The 21,900-nt window shown below is 42.4% G+C and overlaps 2 protein-coding genes across 2 annotated transcripts; one reads left to right on the top strand and one right to left on the bottom strand.

The window, feature by feature from the left end:
* The first annotated feature begins 171 nt into the window (after nt 1-171).
* Nucleotides 172-21,351, top strand: LOC117793730 (serine/threonine-protein kinase Smg1). Its single transcript, XM_034634113.1, has 9 exons — nt 172-689; nt 761-1,136; nt 1,190-3,443; nt 4,678-8,169; nt 14,526-14,824; nt 15,665-17,006; nt 17,887-18,843; nt 19,733-20,093; nt 20,160-21,351. Exons 1-9 carry the CDS (start codon nt 407-409, stop codon nt 20,357-20,359), a joined length of 9,564 nt encoding a protein of 3,187 aa, XP_034490004.1. The 5' UTR covers nt 172-406; the 3' UTR covers nt 20,360-21,351.
* LOC117793739 (histamine H2 receptor) lies at nt 9,315-12,225 on the bottom strand. Its single transcript, XM_034634125.1, has 2 exons — nt 11,581-12,225; nt 9,315-10,029 (listed from the first exon to the last, which is right to left on the bottom strand). Exons 1-2 carry the CDS (start codon nt 12,075-12,077, stop codon nt 9,336-9,338), a joined length of 1,191 nt encoding a protein of 396 aa, XP_034490016.1. The 5' UTR covers nt 12,078-12,225; the 3' UTR covers nt 9,315-9,335.
* Nucleotides 21,352-21,900: the final 549 nt, after the last annotated feature.

The raw sequence follows: 21,900 nt of genomic DNA, 5'->3' as shown, positions 1-21,900 counted from the left end.
ATAAAAACTGTGTACGCATTCTATGTTGAAAATCAATAGTAGTTATTGATTTTACAACGCACCCTCCGGAAATAGTGTAAACTGTGTGAAATAAATTTTTGTATTTATATTTTTATAAATAACTGTGATCTTTGGCCATTTGTTTAGTGCTGCAAAACGCTATTTATCGCTTATCGATAGATAGACATTGGGCTAGTTCGAACCATCGATATATTAGCACATGAGAAACATCGGCATTTTAAATGTGTGGACACACTGCATGCAAATAATTGACATCCCTATGCACTGAACGTGAAAGCCAACAAAAACAACAAACACAATTCGGTGGCGCAAACTTAATATATATATATATATATACACATATATATATATATGATCAGAAGTCGTGGTGTACACTGTACACTCAATGAAAAGCGCCGCCATAACACTGGACAACTATAATGATGCCAACGAGGATGCATTGCTGAACGAGGTGTCCGCTATCCGCAGTGGCAACATCAACCACAACAACAACGGCAACGGCAACTATGGAATCCCAAATAACATTAACAATCATAGGGAAACAACGTTGTGGTCAAAAGCACACGATATGCAGGCGTCGTCAGTTAATGCCAATGCAAATCCCGTGCTGCGTAATATAAACAATGATATGACAAAGGGGATTTCACGTAAATCGCATCAATGCAAGAGTAAGTGCACATGCAAAACACGCTAATTTCAACATGCATATATATAATTATGTATATATGTATTTATTTAGTGCAATTCACGGCAAGTGATCGTGATGCCAAGCTGGCGTCGGATGACCTGCGCATGTCCAAAATCATGCGACGTCTGCACAATGAAACAAGTCCCACGGCAGCCCTCGAACTTTGCGCCAAACTGGAAATGGCGGTGAGAACTCCGATTAATATGGGATACTTGACACGATCATTTGATGTTATACTGGATAGCATGTTGTCGGTGCTGAAACAATGCCCGACTCCGGTTCTCGATGAATGCAGTAAAACGCTTGGACTGATTGCCTACATCAATCGCATGTCTTATCCCATCTATGAGGAGTTCATTATCAAGAACTATCGCCAGAATAAACGTCTGCAAAAGTATTTAATTATTGCCTTGTGTTCGACAATAAGGTGAGTCTACTGGGCTTACCTTTGGCATTACTAAAAAACTCGATCTTTCACAGTTGCGACACTAAATGCGATTTGCATATTTATGCCGAGAAGATAATGCTCATGCTGAAGGACTTCCTGGAGGGAGCCGAGAGCGCCGATAATTTTATGGCTATTAGCACGTGTATTGTTCAATTCTCGTTGAATTATCGCGATGCCTTTGAGCGTCATTTCACGGATGTGGTGGACATCATTATTGGCTGGCAGCTGGAGATCGGACAGCCCAAACATTTGAAGTCACACTGTGCCTGCGTGCTGGAGCAACTGACGCCGTACTTTAGCAAGCAGTTGGACTTTAGCTACGGCCTCTTGACCCAGTTCATTGAGGACATCACATCGTTGGATGGCATGGAACGTACCGGGGAAAGGATTGGCGCATTTGTTGGCTCCTTCAATTCGCTGCTCAAGTGCATGACACGCATGCACATTACATGCGAGTCCATTGTATTCCTTGCCCTCTCGCATCTCATTCAAATGCTGCCCGAGGTTCTATGTCAAGAGGATACCAATAGCGATGCCCTAATCAACATTAATGAGCTCTTTTGCATTTGTCTGCTCAACGGTTACAGTTCACCCGATGCCACAGCTGTCGCCCAAGTGCTGCACCTGGAGTTTGAGCATGTGCATCAACTGCAGGAGCCACAACAACTCAGCTGCTTGTATTTGTTTTTGTGTGCCGTGCGAAAGTTGCGTGCACGTCTACCCAGCGACCTCGTCCAGCTGATCTTCCAGGCGGACAACGAACCGCAGTTATTTCTAGCCAGGATCAGGCTACAAAGCAAGGGAACAGCACATAAGCTGCTGCTGCGTACCTGCCAGGAGACGTTGCTGATTAAGAATGTGCCGCTGCTGCAGCAAGCGTACAAACAACTCGTCCAGGACATTGATGACTGTGTGCAGCATCTGACTGTGGAGTCAGGATCACAGGAGAACCTAAGCCAGGCCAGCCTGTTGCTCATCTTTCATTTATCCGCCTTGGCGGCGTTGGCCAAGCAAACATCCTCCATCATTGGCATGTATGCCTGCAAGCCATCGATTCTGGAGCTGCTCATCAGCAATTGTCGCGCCCAGGACTTGAGCATGTGGTCGAAGCATGCGGCAACGCATAATGCAATACTCAGCCTGCTTGTGGTGCACTGCCAGGCCAATCACAACTTTCGCAACAACTCGAGTCTGCTGCGGGAAGTGGACAACAATGATGGACACACCAACAGTTGCACATCGCCGACAGCGCATAGCTTTGGACACATACTCAAGTTCCTGGCACATTGTTTGGGCCAGGCAGCATTGCTGGCTCCATTGAATCTGAAGCTGCTGCTCAACTGGACAAAGTCTGTGCTGGCTGAATGCGGAACACGTTCCAGTTTGTTGCTGCAACATGAGGATTTCCTGCACATCTGCGAGAGCGTTGCGGGCATGGCGGCCAAATGTGCTCCATTGGAGAGTGCCGGCTGCATGCAGACGGTGCTGGGCTATGGATCATCTGTGCTGAGCCAGCAACTGTTGCAGCTGTATCGGGAGACGGCATTGCAGCAGCTGCAATCGTTGAGCAACTGCGCCCACTCCGCCTACGCCCAGATCTTTGCCCAGTTGCCGCTAAACCTGAGCATTGGCAGGCGTCCCCATGGCATTAGCCATGTCTGCGTCTGGCAACAGCGATTGAGTCAATGCAGTGCGGTGCGTGACAATGTCTTCAAAGATTTCGTGGAGATACTCCAGGCACCGGAGCAGCAGCAATTTGCCGATTGCCTGCGAGCGTTGTTCATGCGCAGCTGCCAGGTGACCGCACTGGATGAACGCCAGGAGAAGTTGTCGCATTGCACGAGACGCTGTCAGCGTCTAACTGCCGCCTGGTTGCAGTACGAGGCGGCACGTTACTGTGTGGATCAGAAGCTGCGCACGACACTCGGCAAACCGCAGGATACGTTTCTCGCCTTCGAGGCAATTGTCATGCGCTATGCGCGCCTCTTGAGCGGCTGTGCCAAGGAGTCGGAGCGTCAATCCCAGAATGAATTATCCCTACAGCAATTGTCCAATACGCGTGCGAATCTAAATATGCTGCTCGGTTTTCTCGATGCCCTCGAAAAGCTCATCTACAATGCCGCCGAGGGCAGCGCGTTTGCCTTGCGTGCTCCCGAGAAGCCTGTGAGCGCCTTCTTTCGCCTCAATAATCCCACGTGTCAGTCGTGGTTCAATCGCATTCGCATCGGAGTCGTCATCATTGCCATGCACAGCCAGCAGCCGGAGTTGGTCATACGCTATGCCCAGGTGAGTTGCTCTAGAGGATTGACAGACCTTTTACTTATTTCGAGCGCGCTTGACAGATGACCAGGTACTCTGTACTGAGGTTGATTTTCGACCAATCGTTCCTATGGCAGCTATATGATATTTGGATTCGAATCAAACAAAATTTGATTAGAATTTTCAAAACCAACTCAAATGCATATTCTATCAGTTTGGTTACGATATCTCAAAAAAAAAAAAACTTGTTCATACTTAGACTTAATTTTCGATTGAGCGTCTCTATTGCAGCTATATGATATAGTAGACCGATTTTAACCAAACTTGGTCACAATGTATAATACCAGACAAGATGCATATCCTATTAGTTTACTTCTGATATCTCAACAAATAAAAAACTTTTCCATACTAAAACTTCATTTTCGATGTAACGTTCCTATGGCAGCTATATGATATAGTGGTCCGATCCAAAAATAAAAACAAACCTGATCTGCCTATGGTATCCAGGAACCTACATACCAAGTTTAAAGTGTCTAGCTCTTATGGTCTCTGAGATCGACGCGTTCAAACAGACGGATGGACGGACAGACAGACGGACATGGCTCAATCAACTCGGCTGCTGACCCTGATCAAGAATATATGTACTTTTGGGGGTCTGCCACGCCCCCTTCTGCCTATTCCATACATACTGCCAAACACATTATATCATTTTTTGTCCATTTTAAATGGGCTCAGAATCCAAAAATTTCTAATATCAATTAACAACATTTTTCCAAATTTTTGTAGTCAGTATTTGATAATTTTCGCATTTTTGCATCCTTTTTTTTCCAACGATCAGTTAAAAATCGAGTTTTAGTATAAAAAACTTTGTTGTTTTTTGAGATAACTCCACCAATTTCACAGATTAAGCAGTTTATATTGTGTTACAAGTACATAATGAACAAATTTGCTAAAAATCAGACTACTATATCATATTGCTATCATATCAAGTTTACGATCAGTTGAATATAATAGTTTAGTATAAAAAACATTGTTTTTTTTTTAAAGATATCTCAGATTATGCATTTGGTATTGTTTTTATAAATTCTGATCGAATTTGGCTTTAATCGTTGTATTGCATTATATAGGAACGATCAGTCGAAAATTGCAAAGTCGTCTTTGAACATTATAGATACAAATATTACATGCATAGTTGTGGAACCGAATATCTTATAATCGTTGATCTTTCTTTTATTCTTCATTTTTCTTTTCGTCTGTTTAGCAAATCCTGTTGACACAAAAGACGCAAGATTGCACGTACAGTCAGGCGATTGTTTACTTGGCCTGGGCATTCATCAGTTGTGGTGAGTCGGATTCCCTGCGTGGTCTGTACATTTGGTCACGTTCGAAGAGCGACAAATCGTATCAGTGGCTGCAACATGCTGCAGAGCAGGCAGCTGGACGCAAGGAGCAGGCATTGGCCGGCTACAGAAGCGTGCTGGCTGGAGAGGAGCAACAATCGGAGCTGGAGCCGCACACTCGACAATTTGTGCTTGCCCAGCTGACGGAATGCTTGCAGAGCACAGGACAATGGACACAGCTGCTGGAGCTGAAAAGCACAGAGGAAACGACGGCACTTAATCCCTTTCTGCAGAAGAGCAATGGACAGATGAGTGGCTTGGAGCAGCTGCTGGCCAAGAGCACGACATCAGCATCGGATGAGCTGAGTGAGGCATTGCACAAGTTGAGTCTGTGGCCAACTGAAGGTAACGAGCATGCTAGTTTTGCGGCCAGCTATGTGCTCGGGAAACTGGAGAACATTGTGCTGCAGCAGGCGATGCAGGAGAGCGGAAACTTGGAGTTGTCATCGTCGGTGCAGCAATTGCTGGACATGAATTGGCGTGAGGCATTGCTGAACTCCAGCTGCGATCAGAAGCATTGGCAGCATTTGATGCTGTTGAAGCATGTGGCACACAAGCTGAGCAGCTGCCCCATGGAGCAGCTCTGTCTGCTGCCCATGTGCAGCGAGAGCAGTAAGGAGAACAACAGGAGCAGCATCAACAGCACCTTGCTGCTACGTTGTGTGGCATGGACACAGTTGTTGCAGCGCCAATGCACCAGCTCTGGCGAGAGTCGCGATTCCGATCTCGGCCAGCTGTATCTGGACACGGCAATGGTGGCACGCGAGGAGGGCAATCAACAGACCTGCCAGTCCATGCTGGAGCTCTACTTTGGCCAATCCCTGCCAGACATGGCATGTCAGCTGCTCAATCAGCAGCTGGACACGGAGAATGTGCAACTGTTGAGGGGCTACAGCGAGCTGGCCAAGTGCCTCCATCTGCAGCAGCAGCAGCAGCAACAACAACAGCAGCTGCAGTGCAGCGAACTGAGCTCCGTCAATGTGTGTGCTGCCCTGTGTCTATCCATACAGCGGCAACAAGAGGCGTCCAGCATTGGAGCCGAGTTGCTCTTGACTCTCTCCGACTGGATAACGGCGAGAAGTTGCTGCGGCCTGGCCACAAATCTGTCGCCAACGTTGCAACAGCTGTTGGAACAGCTGCCGGAGTGCTCCTTGACACGGTGCCCGGCACAACCGATGGCCCTGCCACATGGTGAACGTCTCGTGGCACGCCTGATCAATGCCAGCTTGCAACAGCGTCCGGATAACGCGGATGCCTTGATTGCCTATGGCAATTGGTGCTATCGCTGGGGCAAGAAGATTGTCGACAGCGGTTGTGTGCTAACCCAAACGGATGTGGCTGCCATTGGTCAGGCATTGGGTGGCAAGTCGTCGCTGGATGGCGAGACGTTGCAGGAACTGCTGCAAGCGCTGCGCATGGAGCAGCAGTCGGGCAACCTTTGTGAGGAGGAGGCGGAGGTGGAGGAGACGGTGGCGGTGGCAGTGCCGGACGAGTTGCCCATTGCGGATGCACAATGTGAGCTACGGCTGCGTAGATTAAGCTTTCTGGCTGACAAACCCGCCAGTGTGCTGGAGGGGATCATGCGGATCTGGCGACGTGCCATTGCCAATACCTTTGATTACTACAAGGAGGCGGCACGTGCCTACTTTCATTATCTGAGCCTAAAGGCCGGCAGCGAGCAGAGCACACAGCAAGAGCGTTTCCATGTGGATGACAGCAACATGGTGACGACCACACTGCGTCTACTCCGCTTGATTGTGAAGCATGCCAGCGGCTTGCAGGAGGTGTTGGAGCAGGGCCTAAAGACGACGCCCATTGGACCATGGAAGGTCATCATACCGCAGCTCTTCAGTCGCCTCAATCACCACGAGCCGTATGTGCGGAAGAGTGTCTGTGCCCTGCTCTGTCGCCTGGCCGAGAGTTGTCCACAGCTGGTCACGTTTCCCGCTGTCGTGGGGGCTAATCGTGAACTCCAGGTGGCTCCACTGACGCCAACGACCGCACCCACCGAGATCACATCCACAATGTTGAACAACAGCAGCTGCTATGCCTGTCTCCTGGGTGCACTGTCCAAGCAATCGCCGGAGGTGGTGCAGCATGTCCAGCTGCTGGTGAGGGAGCTGCGTCGTGTGTGCCTGCTGTGGGATGAGTATTGGATCCACTCCCTGGCGCACATCTACAACAGCTATGTGGGTCGTGTGAATGCGCTGGCCAGCGAATTCAAGCCGGATGATCATGAGGGGAAGCAGAATCGTTTCAATAGCTGGCGTCCACAGTTGCTCAGCGATTTGGAGGCCTTGATGGCCTTCACTGCCCGTGAGCCGGAGACGAGCTATGAGCGTAGCTTTAAGCGACGCTTTGATGCGCCCATCAAGTCCACCGTGGAGGCACTGCGTCAACGACCCTATCCGGAGGCCTGGGATAAACTGAAGCAGCTCTATCATGTGCTACAGCTGAATATGCTGCGTGGCACGAGCACCACTCTCAAGATGCAGAGCATCAGTCCAGTGCTTTGCGAAATCGGACGCATGCGCATCTCGATGCCTGGCCTGGATGCCCATGATGAACAGCAGCCGGTGTACATTGAGAGTGTGGAGAGTACGGTGTGCATTCTGCCAACGAAAACGAAGCCCAAGAAGGTCGCCTTCTATGGCAACAACGGTCAGAAGTATACGTTCCTCTTCAAGGGATTGGAGGATCTGCATCTCGATGAGCGCATCATGCAGTTTCTGTCCATCTCGAATGCCATAATGGCGTGTAAGAGTGACACGCCTCAAAGCTGCTATCGTGCCCATCATTACTCGGTCATACCGCTGGGTCCTCAGTCGGGTCTAATCAGCTGGGTGGACGGGGTCACGCCCCTTTTCGCCCTCTACAAGAAGTGGCAACAACGTCAGCCGCAGCCGGCCACGTCTGCCTCATCGCGCCGCCTCACCGATCTCTTCTACAACAAGTTATCCCCGTTGCTGGCCAAGCACAATATGCTCGTGACCGATCCACGTCGCCAGTGGCCAATCTCCGCCTTGCGTCAAGTTCTTGCCGAGCTCACACAGGAAACTCCCGGAGATCTGCTTGCCCGCGAGCTCTGGTGCCAGGCTGGCAACTCCGCCGAGTGGCGTCAGTCGGTTCGACGATATACCACATGCATGGCGGTCATGTCGGTCATTGGTTATGTCATCGGACTGGGCGATCGTCATCTGGACAATGTGCTCATCAATCTCAGCAGCGGCGATATCGTTCACATCGACTACAATGTCTGCTTCGAAAAAGGACGCAGTCTTCGCATTCCCGAACGCGTCCCCTTCCGCCTGACCCAGAACATGGTCCATGCCTTGGGCATAACCGGTGTCGAGGTAAGTCTCGGAATCAACCTTAATATCTATAGCTATCATAAAATCTTGATACTTGATGGTATCAAGAAATTCCAAAGTTACCAGTGGGTTAAGGTGCTAAGAGATCGTACATATCTAAATTAAATTACCTGGGATCTCTTCGCATTTCTTGCGATTCTTTCTAAGGTACTTACTTTGCTATGCATGGTTTGGGTTACCAAGTCCTTTTTTTGGTTTTCACAACTCTCACAACTCAGCGAAATTCCTCCGCAACTTTTGTTCCACTCTATAAAGTCCCTAGTTTTCAGGGGTTGGGTCAAAAAAGATTTTCTAACTCAACTTTTTTACTTTTTCCTTAAGTGATAAATCTCTACGCACCTTTTCTCTGGTAACCTAAAAGATATTAGGCTCATAGTCTTTCTACACGCAGTCTTATATTGCATTTGCTCACATTTGAATGTGGCTCATTTTTGACTTTCCCCGACCAAATGTGAAACTGTTAAGACATTTGATATTCACCCAAAGCAAATCAGCTGTTCGGTTTCTATGCAAAAATTATAAAAAGCTGACAATAACAACATTTCAATATTTATTTTGATATCATAATTGGCGCAAATTTAATGCCTACCGTTTTTATTGAAGAAAACAGCTGGTTAAGGTGATAATTGTTTTTTTTACCCTTAAATTTATCGATAAAAATCGGGCGTTCGATAGAAAAAAATACTGAAATTCGCCGGGGCGAATGGCCACAAATTTTAACATTCATTATGAATGAGCCAAAATGATCATTCGAAATTTGTACTGAAATGAAGTCCACATTCGCTCCGAATGATGAAAATGGCGTCGAATGTGCCAAATGTGCTGTCGTGAAAATAGGCTATTAAATACATAGTATTCACTGAAAATGTTGGGCTTCCAGAGAATGAATACTCATGAATCCAGAGGGATTCAAATACTTCGACAATACCTAAAAATTCTCATAGAGGACATAGGACCTATGTTTTATGTGATCTCCTACATAATACAGTATTTTCTGTAAAATCCAACATTTCGTTGGGTACTCTTCAAAATTTTTCGATAGGGGTTAGCTTAGGAGATTTAGCATCTCCTGGATCCCACTTAGAAGTTCATGAAGTACTTCCAGACACTTGACATAGACTGCTTTCTGTCTTTTTTTCTACAATTGTTTATTGCGTTCCTTGGCAAGGAGTTGAGATATTTTGTATAGATTTAGTATGTTTTGTGGACTTAGTAGTGGCTGCCCCAAAGCTGCTGTTGCTATCGATGCGCTGCTTAACGCAATCCGAGGGCAGATGCAACTCGACATCGGGATCGACGCGACAACAGCTGGCGGACTTGCAGCAGAGGGTCTGGGCAAAGGCGCGTCGAAAGCCGGCATTCTTCCATGAGTAGATGATCGGATTGAGGGCCGAGTTGGCAATGGCCAGCGAGAAGGCCGACTTGTAGATCATCGAGTTGCTGCGACAGACCCTAAACAATTGGGCGATTGCCACACTGAAATAGGGCAGCCAACAGAGTGTGAAACAGCCCATGATGAATACCACAATCTGTACACTCTTCCAGTCCGGATGCAGCATGCTGTGACTGCTGTGCGTGTTGTAAACGACAGATTGACGCAATCTTTGGGCCTGCTTGGATGCCTCCCGCATGATGCGCCAGTAGAAGATCAGCATACAGATCCAGATGATCACGAATCCAGGCGTTATTATGCCTGCCACGTACCAGGGTAACAGCACCTCGTCAAACTCACAGCCCTGTGACTCGGACCACTTGTTCCAGAAGATGGGTATCAGTGCTACCAAAGCGCCCACACACCAGTTACAAGTGATGATCAAATATGCCACACGACGTGTCATATAACTGTGGCAATGAGAGCAAATTGATAAGGTTAGGTTGGTAATCATATGGCAGGGAAGGAAGGGACAGGGAGAAGTCTGGCTCGGAAGGAAGAGTCTAAGATTAAACAAGTCGCTACAGTCGGGCACGCTCGACAGTGGGATTTTCGACCGATTGTTACTATGGCAGCTATATGATATATGGAACCGAATTAAACCAAATTTGGTCAGAATGTACAAAACCAACTTAAATGCATATGTTATCAGTTTGGTTAAGATATCTTAACAAACAAAAAACTTTTTCATACTAAGACTAAATTTTCGATTGAGCGTCTCTATTGCAGCTATATGATATAGTAAACCGATCTAAATCAAATATGGTCAGGATGTATAATACCAGCCCAGATGCATATCCTATCAGTTTGGTTAAGATATCCTAATAAACAAATAAGTTTTCCATACTAAAACTTCATTTTCGACGTATCGTTCCAATGGCAGTTGTATGATATAGTGGTCCGATCCAAAAATAAAAACAAACTTAATCTGCGTATGGTATCCAGGAACCTACATACTAAGTTTAAAGTGTCTAGCTCTTATGGTCTCCGAGATCGACGCGTTCAAGCAGACGGACAGACAGGCAGACGGACAGTCGGACACACAGATGGACGGACAGTCGGACAGACAGATGGACGGACATGGCTCAATCGACTCGGCAGTTGATTCTGATCCTGGTCTGCCACGCCCTCTTCTTCATTCTGCCAAACATATACCCTTTTTTGCCCGTTTTCAAACAGAATTATTAGGATAAAATAAGCAGGAGAACTTAAAAAAGAAATAATTCCTTTTTCTGAAGCAAACTAGAAAGAATACTTTATTTTCCATGACCAAGAAGAAAGCAGAGTTCATAGAAACAAATATCAAAGTGTAATGAAGAATGTGCTATGAAAATAGAAATAATAGTGTAAAAAGATATGTATGAAAAAGACGGAGGGAAATCTGACAAAGTTATGAAAATTGGACGGCACTGAAAGTTAGAATAGAGAGAAGCATATAAGTAAAACGAAAAACAAGAGAAGGCAGAAGAGATTTAGAGAAAACAAAAAAGAAAAGAAGCAAAACATAAAAATGTTGGAAAATTTAACTTAGAAATGTTAGGAAATAAATATTTCAGAGGAACAAAGATATAAGAAAGCCATCGAATGTTTAAGTATGTACAAAACTGAGAAATATTACGAACTAGTAGAACAATTACCAATTTAACATAGGAAAATAAAGTGGAGATAGGATAAAAAAAAACTTTTCTTCAAATATGGAAAACAGAAAATAAAAGATAGTGGAAAGATAAGCATAAAGAAAAAAATCCATAAAAAACTCCATATAAAAATAACAGTAAAAAAAATGTTTTCGACCGTTTTTTTTTGTATGAAGTTTTTTATTTCGCTTCCAGTGCAACTAGCCCTTAATTGTGTTGAAGGAAAAAAAGAAAATGTTTTATAGAAGGGAAGAATTTTGATAAACGTCTCACTTGAGACAAAGGAAAATAAGACAGAGGGGAAGAACCTTCCCAGAGACTTACCGTCTGTAGTGCAGGGCATACATGACCGCAATATACCGATCCACGGCAATGGAGATGAGAGTCAGGATGGAGACGCAGCAGGCGTAGATGAAGAGGAAGAAACGTAGCAGGCATAAGCCACGTAACCGTCCAAGATTGAAGCCCATGCCCATGTAGAAGGCAACATGATAAGGTAGAGCTACTCCGACAATAAAATCGGAAATGGCCAGCGAAAGGATAAATAAATTGGAGATAACCGAGCGAAGATTGCGACAGGTGCGAACCGCAACAATTGTGAGCATGTTGCCGCCCAAAATGAAGACCAAGATGATGGCATTGATGATCACCCAGAGCAGGAGAGCTGCGCCAAAGTGTTGCTCCTCCTCCTCCGGATGCGGGGATGTAGAGGAGATTTCATCAGTCGTTGATGTTGGATCAATTGTGATATCGGTTAATTTATGTGTTGTGTTGATTGCATTTAGCTTAAGCCAAATATTTTGATAATCCTCGGTGGTCATTGCGCCCACACGACCTCTTTGGGAATCTCCCACACTCGCACACACGCACACACACACAGCAGCTGGTGGAAATCACGTTGGGCAAAAAAAAAAAACAAAAACAAAAAGTAGAAAAAACAAGAGAATAATGTATCGAAATTCGAAATTCGAAGCGCGACTACGAAACGCACACAGCGCCAGTGGTTAGCAATCTGCCAGCGGGTCTAGACCACCAGCACAATTAGCACCATCATTATCATTGGCATGGGCACCACATGGGGCAAGGACTTTGCAACTACAGCTACCAACTACCAACTACCTAGTACAACTACCTAGTACAACTACACAAAGTGCAACTCGTGGGCGTCGTTTGTTTACGTTTCGCTTCAACATCACCATCAGCGGCATATTATCCAGTGCCCCAACTGATAACAGCTCCAGATCCAGCGTGAGAAACACAATCCGTCGATAAGCCTCGACACATTAGGTGTGATTACCCTATAATCAGTTGGTACTAACTATTTAAAGATCACGTTTGAACTACGCATTTGGGTAGAGTATATTGCTGCGTCTAACTGACTGAGAGTTTTTTTTTTTTTGACTGCTCGGGGGGTTCTGTGTCCACTAGAGATGTGATTATTATAGACTATGGATTATGTGAAACTCTTTTTGAAAATTTTAGATTTTTAATGAAAATATTCTGCATTGGCCGAGAGTTATATAATTCAGATGATCGATTTGGCTTGCGATTATAAAACACCATTGTTTAAAAATCATGAATATTTTTGCTAAACAAATATTTTAGAATTGTCAAGTAAATTAAGTCAACTGATAAATCTATAAGTAGCCATAAGAAAAGAGCATTTGTTGAAGTATAAGAAGATTAATAAATATTATTTATAAATATATAACATTATTATTATTACTATTTGTATTGAAAACATACATCAGTTTCCAAGATTTTTAATTCCCAAATGTTATATTAAATAATTGATAGATCGATCGATGGCACAGTACAGTTTTATCATATAAATGTGGCTAAATCAGTTCCCAAACGAGTATAGATCACTTTTTGGCTTAGTCAACATCATGTCATATGATAAGAGAACCCATCTCTAATGTCCACAACATGACATGGCTAAAATATCTAATGGATTTTTGGCTACGTATGCAGGTATCTCTATCTCTATAGGTGCACTTATTTATAGCTCTTCAAAGTTAACCCACTGTGAGCCGTGCAGCTTACACGTATTTGTCAAATGATATGATTTGTGCTTTTTTTTTTTTTTTTTTTGCTTGTTTTGTTTTGCACCTTTTGAATGACTTTGAGCTTTTTACCTGATGTTTCTAGATTTGTTTGCACTAAATTATATTGTTTGCTACGTATAGCAATGGTTATATGCGGCGTATGAGTAACATCTAATGCGATATCATTTATACGACCGCCAAAAACCCACGATAGAAAATCAAACAGCAAAAAAAAGCCACAAATTACGCACAATTTCAAAGTTAAAATGTGTGAATGTGCAATCAACATTAGTAAACATCGATTAGGAACAGTCGTATATCTGGGCATAACTCTATACTATAAGCTAAATCTACATATGAGTGTGCAACAGTGCTGTCAATATGATTGCGGTTTTTCTAGCGAAAAAAGTAGTAAAACTTTGATCTCAAACCTAGTATGACTGATCGTTTGAAGGTCTTTTTGACTTTTTGCTAGTGATTGAAAAATTGACAACTCGATTATCGCGGTAGCTATTTTAAGTACTCTAATTCGATAACTTTTTGATGTTATATCGATTTTATTAGCTCGATTATTATGACCAATTAACAGCTTAACAATTTTTGGAAAACTTCAAACCGTCATAACTTTGTCATATTTTAACCGATTTTCTTGCGTAATGTCAATTTTATCATTATTTCGTCTCTAATTTAACTTTACATCAAAATTGAATGTCAATATTTTTCTATCAGATTTTTTTCCATACTTCCCCCTGACCACCTTTTTTGAGAACTAAGATATATTTTTCAAAAGTTTGTAAGTTACATATTTATCGATAATTTATCTAAACAGGTGACAGCTTTAACTTTAAAATCAACTTAAAAATTTATTAAATTATTATTTACCTAACCATTTTCCACTCTCTTAAACTCAAAAAATAAAAGCTAAATAAAGGTTGAAAATCAATTTGAGTTGACAACATTGAAGCAACAGTGTAAAGAGCGTTATACGATATCATATAAAATCAGCAGTTGTTCCATATAAAAATGTTTGTCTGTCGCTTTACGACTGTGACAATGGCAATGTGTACAATTTGTATCTGTTAGATACGCCTATAGATAAGCAAGATTTGAGTTTTCCCCCTCTTTTATTTACGAGTCTGTCAATGATCTATAACCCACCCCATATATGTTCATATCTGCTATATACTCTTGATATATGATGTGTGATTGTATTACTTTCAGGGCGCCTTTCGTCTCGGCTGTGAATATGTTCTCAAGGTGATGCGTAAGGAGCGTGAAACATTGCTCACCCTCTTGGAGGCCTTCGTGTATGATCCCCTGGTCGACTGGACGGTTAATGATGATGCCACAGCATTGCGTCGGGCAATTAATGCAAAGCCATCTGCCTCAGCATCTGCCTCCAATGAGATCAAGTGCCATAAAAAGGACAAATCAAAGAATAAACTACAGGATTGGGATGCCAAGAGGCGACACTTTGTGGGCAAATTGAAGCAATGCCAGAAGTTTTGGTCGAAATATAAGTAAGTTATTCGGCAACAAGTGATGAAGAAACTAATAGTTACCAAACTCAGAAAAAAATCAAGATTTCCGTACTTAAACAGGCCATTTTCAAGTATAAACGATCTTGTTTCTAGTACAAAATATTGTAATAATTAAGCATACACTAGTATGTGTATTAAAAAAATTATTCAAAATACCAAAATTAAATACCATTAAATAATGGTGTACTTTCTTGGTTAGCGACCTTTCAAAATAAGTGCTGATTTTAACAGCGATCCAACCTTAACGTCATATTTGCGTGGGTAGAACAAGTTGAGGATTCTAAGGTGCAACACTGTAAAAGAAATATATCGCAAAACGTACTTGTTTTTAGTACGAAACGATCTTATTTTTAACTTTCTTTCAATCTTGAAAAAAACTTTTTTAAGTACAAAAATATCTTAAACTAGCTTAACTCAAATAACTCAGTTGTTTCTGGAGGTATTTTTACGAGACTCACAGATTATATATTTTTCATGGTCTTATATATTCTGACTAAGTTTAAATAAAATCGGACTACTATTTCGGATAGCTGCCATAGGAATGTGAAGTCAGAATGCTAAAAATAAGATCGATTCATACTTAATTCAAGATTTTTAGTACACAGCAATCTTTAAATTTTAAGAACGAAACGGTTTAAATTCAGTAAATTAGTAAATTAGTTGTACCTAATTTTAGGATAGCAAATTTTTCTGAGTGCAGTTGTAAAATTAGTTGCAAGAGAATAGAAAGAAATCGTGAATAGTATTAAGAGTAAAGTAGTATTATTTCTTCAAGATTCTTTTACTAATTATCATCCCCAATTATTGTTTATTTTACAGACCGGAAATGCTGACCCAACTGTCGGATATGTCGCGAGAGATTGAGAAGTTGCAACAGATTCAAGCACAACGTCTGACCACCGAACAGGAGCTGGTGAATCTGAATCAACGAAGTGCACTGATAGCCGAGATCAATTCATTGGGATCGGCAATCGAGAGTCACAGCTTCAATACGGCCTCACCGCGTTATGCCTCCAAGAGACGCCACACGGAGGCATTGGCGGGGCAGGCAACAATGCGGCAAGTGGACTACGAGATGGTGCAATGCCTGCTGTCTCGATATGACAAGTGTCTGCAGCAACAGCAGCTGGCAGAGTTCAATGTGAGGTTGATTCAATTCAAGCTCGAGGGCAGCAGTTGGCACAATGAATATCTGGCCTTGGTCGATGTCCTGCAATTGCATCTGCCGGCCAAGACTCTGGAGGGATACGACAGCACGCGCAGTCAAATTGATGAGCTGTTTGGACGTCTCAATGATCTGGGATTGCAGTGTGTGGAGCACATGCTGCAATATGCGGCCATAATGTCATATTATCCGGAGCAGCGTCATCGGGATAATGTCTATGTGAGGTTCCACGACAGCTATGCTGGATATCTACAGAATATGGACACTAGCAGTTCCTTGAGCTTGACTTCCATCAATAAAGATTGTAAACTGCGTGCAGCCGAGACCTTGGAATCCGTCTGGATGGATCTCAACTGTCAGCTGCATCAATTGACTCAACACTTTGCCAACGATCAGGCCTTGGCCCAATCCCATTCTCCCTCGCACTCCCTGCTCGCCGCCATCGGGCAGAGCAACTGCAGCCAATCCCAGCTCACTGCCGCCCTTATTCGCACCCTAGACGGAGCAACCAGTGTCTTCGGCGGCTACGAACAGTCCGCTTTGCAGGCACAGAACCCAAAGTTAAGTCAACAACAATTGCAATTCATTGAACTCGTTCGCTCCATGTGCCAAGGTGTTGTTGAGCCCCTGGAGCAGGCCAATAATCAACTGACACAGCTACAGGATGCCTTAACTGCTCTTGTCCAGCTGCAGCATTGCTTTGAGCTTGAATTGCCCGCCACCATCTTCCGCCTGCTGCTTCTCGGTCCCAACTTGGATCACTTGCAGGCACTGCTCCAACTGAGCGCGGAATCACTGGGAGATCGATACAAGCAGTTTGTAATTAAGCAACAGGATCAACAGCAGACAACGCCGCTGTCTGTGGAGCAACAGTTTCTGTTATCCTTGCAAACGGCCTATGGACAATTTGATCAACTCGTCCGGGCTCTGGAGAAGATTACGCGCATCATCAAGGTGATCATAGATGACGATCCTGATCAGTCTCAACAATGCATGGTAAGTCGAGAGGGAGAGAGAGAGGGGAAAGAGAGAGAGAGAGAGAGATAGATAAAGATAGAGACAGAGACAGAGATAGAGATAGAGAGAAAGCATACGTTGAGTACAGCACAGAAAAAAAGAAAGTACGGATGAAAGAATGATAATTAATTACTAATTTAATATCATAGTAAAATGAATAAAAGGTAGAGAAGGTATAGAAAACTAAAATCAGCAAAAAAAAAGACAATTCAAGAAGAATATAAAGAAAAGCAAATAAAAATTGCGAAAAAGAAAAACAATTAAAAAATAAGATTGAGCGAAAATGCTAGAGAAATAAGTAAAAAAAAAATATACTAAAAGATAGTTATGCGTAGGTGAAAGTTAATAGATTTTTTGGATGGATAAGCTTAGAATGAAAAAGGAGACAAATTATGAAAAATAAAACAAAACTAGTTATAATTTTTGTTGTCAACAGCCGAGTTGATATAGCCATGTCCGTCTGTCTGTCCGTCTGTCTGTCCGTCTGTCCGTCCGTCCCTCTGTTTGAGCGCGTCGAACTCAGAAACCATAAGAGCTAGAGGCTTCAAACTTGGTATGTAGGTTCTTGGATACCATAGGCAGATCTAGTTTGTTTTTATTTTCGGATCGGACCACTATACCATATAGCTGCCATTGGAGCGATAAAACGAAATTGAAGTTTTAGTACGAAAAAGTTATTTGTTTGTTGAGAAATCAGAACCAAACTGTTAGAATATGCATCTGGACTGGTATTATACATCCTGACCAAATTTGGTTAAAATCGGTCCACTATGTCATATAGCTGCCATAGGAACGTCACATCGAAAATTAAGTTTTCTTTTTTTTTTTTTTGAAATTTATATTCTTGTATTTTTTACAGGACTTGAACATACTGAAGATGAGCAGGACGCCGCTGAGCGAGAGACAGTTCTTCGAGCTTGTGCTGCAGACGTTGAGGGAGAGCAGAAGCTACGATGTGCGTCTGATGGCCATCCCAGTGCAGGGACTTGTGCAGCGCCTGCAGTCGGACTACATGGTTGGACTTGTGTCCTTGATATCGTTTGCTTACTACACGGGATGCGGGTTACGCTGTCAGGATCTGGGAGGCGGTGAGGATGTGAGTCAACTGTTCGATGGACTCTTTGCGGCATTGCAATCGGAGGCGTCTCTACAGCAGCAACAGTTTGAGATTGCGTTCCTCACGCAAAAGATTGAGACACAAACGTTGATTGCATCGGCTCATCATTGGGCCTATGGGGAGCTGTTGGACACGGATTTGCCCTGTGGTCACATTATCAGCCGACAGAAGCTCTGCGAAGCGATCTATGAGAACTGGCAGACGCTGGACAAGAGCTCCGAGGCGATGCAACAGTTGCAGCGTCAACTGGAGTCCAAGCTGGAGCAGCTGCAGAGCCAACGCAGCAGTTGGAATCGCAATCACATCGACAGTCTGCTGAGGAACGAGCAACTGCAGCGTCAATTGACCAGCGATCAATTGGAGCTCATCACTGAGCTGAGCAAATGCGCCAACGCACTCTGCAGCATCGAGCAGACGGGTATGAACAGCCAGGAGCAGCACAAACAGTTGCTCATCAATATGGACCAATGGATGGAAGCCCATTCCCAGTGGCAGGCGAGCAATGCTCGCATCAGCGCCGTGGAGCAGGCAATTGTCCAGCTGCTCGATCCCGAAGGTGCCATCGATCAATGCTGGCTGACGAATGTACAAGGATTGCTCGAGGATTACACCTGCAAGGTGCAGCGAGAGATATCGACGCTGGAGTGCGAGCAGCAAACCCATCACAGATTCATCTGCAGCATGCTCAAGGATATGCAGGTAGGATCACATGTCTTCACTTCAATCACAAATACACTTTCTGATTTCATTATTGATTGAAATTAAAAAGTGTTCTCAATTTTAATCAGGGACAGTAAATAATGATTAATTTGTTTTTTTCAATTGAAAAAATCATTTACTTCTAGTAACTGTAAAAAAAAACGTGAAATATACCAAATTTTTTTTAGTGTAATCTATGTAATTTCCCCATGATCTTAAGATTTATAATTTTTTTAATATTTTACTCAAGATACAATCGTTATTTTTGAGAAAAAAAATAAAACTTAAGAAATAGTCATTATTTTTGAGCAAAAATTAAAACTCATAGAATAATAATTATTTCTTGAGTTTTATTTTTTTGAATCAAAAATAAAACTCAAGGTGTTATTTTGCCCTTTTTATAAGGAATGCTTATATGGACAAAATTTGTATACATTCCTAGTCAGTAAACCATTTTTAAATTTAAAAAAAAAATTGTTTTTAAATTATATTTCCAATAATATAATAATTATAATTATTATTTTAAATTATATTTCCATTAATATAATTATTTAATTAAAATTTTTTTTTTATATAAAGTCATAACACTTTAATCAATAATAAAGCTCAATAAATAATCATTATTCTGAGTTTTATTTTTTTGCTCAAAAATAATGATTATTCCTGAGTTTTATTTTTTGCTCAAGAGTTATTATAAGTAAAATAATTAAACTCATAAAATAATGATTATTTCTTGAGTTTTATAATAAGACTTGCAATGAGTACAGTCCCTGAGTTAAATTCCTTTTTTTTTTAATTGGAAATTCAAGATCTTTATATAAATTACAATCAAATTGATTGCTTCACTTAATCCAAGCTCAACACCAACTTTAACAACCTTTGATTACAGCGTCAACAGGACAACATGCCGCGTGTTTATTTGCGCTCCCTCTGTGCCGAGCAGGAGGATCAGCAGCAGGATCAGGGTAAACTGGTGCCATTGGATGTGCAGCTGCTCTGTGGCCATGTGCGTGACTCGCAGCGCACCTTGATGAACTTCTTCCAGCGTCTGCTGGACATGCGCAAGGAGCTGAGCAGCGAGCGACGTGCTCTGCATCCCGAGATGCTCGCCAATTGGCAAGAGCAGCTGCAACAGATTCAGAAAATTGCCAACCATGATGTGGATGAATTCTTTCGCAGCGTCGAGGAGTTTCTACAGCATTCAGCGGACAGTGATTCGCTGCCCTACGAAACGTTTGCTCACAGCAAAGGTAGGTGGTAATCTTTTGTACCTGTGTGTATCTTAATTCAAAGCCTTCCTTCTTCCTTTTTTATAGGTGCTCCCAATCTGCACGAGCAGAAACGCAATGCTTATGGCGTCTCCGTGTGGAAGAAGATACGCATGAAATTGGAGGGACGCGATCCGGATAGCAATCAACGTTGCACCGTTGCCGAGCAGGTTGACTATGTTATACGCGAGGCAACCAATCCGGACAATTTGGCCGTACTCTATGAAGGCTGGACGCCGTGGGTCTAAGACGGAACAGACGGTGCCATTGTGCACATTGGCAAAACAAAAAAAAGAAAAGGGCATAGAAATCCGCATACATCGATCATTATGATGGGGTTAATTAAAGTGGATATCGACTTGGACTAATTTGCCATATATGTATATGTATGTGGCAAGTCCTCGCCGCGGGATGGCAACCCGCATTCCCCCCCACTTACAACCCGCCCCAAAGTATAGTTGATTTAAAGACGACAAAACAAAAAAATAGGAATTGAATATGGAAAGACACAAAGACAATATCGTTTCGGTTGCTTTCGAGCTCAAGCATGAGAGATGTCAATGCGTCACGCCCACAACCATGCCCACATTTAATGTATATATGTATATGTGTATGTGTGGGTGTGTGTATGTGTTGTGGGTGTGTGCGTGTGTGTGTGTTTGTGGATTGCGTTGTGTGGAAGTGTGCTTCGTCTGCTGCCAACAACGCCTGCTGCACATGAGGGAAATGTTAGTTAAAATCAAAAGAAATTTATCAAAGATAGCAATTCAACAGGCCTTGGAACAGTTTTAACAGCTTCACGTTACAAATTTTTAATTTATTGTAATCGAAAATATCTTTGTATCCTTTGTAATTTTCACTTTTCCAAAAACAATGAAAAGAAAACAAAAATGTTGATGATAAACAAAAGTCGACCATCTCCTCCTCATTTTGTAATTCGTATTAATTTTAAGTTCAAAATTCTTTTCATTTAATTTACAAATTATTTGTTAATAACCAACAAAAAAAAACCCAACCTCTACATACACATGTATATCCCCTAGACCTACATATTATTATTATATAATTAATTAATCGATTCACACCCAAAGCGTTATATCCATGAAACAGTCATTGCAAAAATGTGCCTTGGGATTTGATACGTTAATTTTACAGCCTTTTATCATGGTTTTTTTTTTTTAATATTTGTTTTTAATTTTTTTGCGGTGATTAAATGCGATCTTCATTTACGAGTAATAAATAATATCGAATGTCTTTCAATCTAGCTTCAGTTAAGAGCTTTAGTTAAGACGATCTCACTTTTTGGTAAGTATAGGAATTTTTTATTTAAGTTTACCTTTGGTAAATTAAGTCTATTGACATTCAAAATAATTTACGTTGATCAAAACTTGTACCAAAAAAGGATTAATTTTGCAATGTCCTTCAGAAAAAAAATAGTTAAATTTGTGTTTCTAGGAAAGACAAATGAGCTGTTTGTCTTTCAAGGTGAGTAGGAAAGAAAGTTATTAAACAAAGAGTTACTCCCAAATATCTTAAGATCTAAATAGTATGTGACTAACTTTCGCTTAAATGAAAATACAAATTCAACTTGAATGTATTTATATATAATCACTCGTTTATTTTCTAACGTTTTATCTCAATATGCTTTCTCAAGTTCTCCTCTTCGCGCTTCTCATTTTACTTGGTAATCATTCGTTATCATTTATGTTTATCTCTTACTTTTTTTTTTCGTTTTTAGTTGTTTTATTTTGCTTTTTTATATTTTCGCTTGGATAGGGTGTAAAAAGTT

The sequence above is a fragment of the Drosophila innubila genome, chromosome X (genome assembly GCF_004354385.1).
Source record: "Drosophila innubila isolate TH190305 chromosome X, UK_Dinn_1.0, whole genome shotgun sequence".
Taxonomy (NCBI): Eukaryota; Metazoa; Arthropoda; class Insecta; order Diptera; family Drosophilidae; genus Drosophila; species Drosophila innubila.
This window is presented reverse-complemented; position numbering and strand designations above follow the sequence as displayed.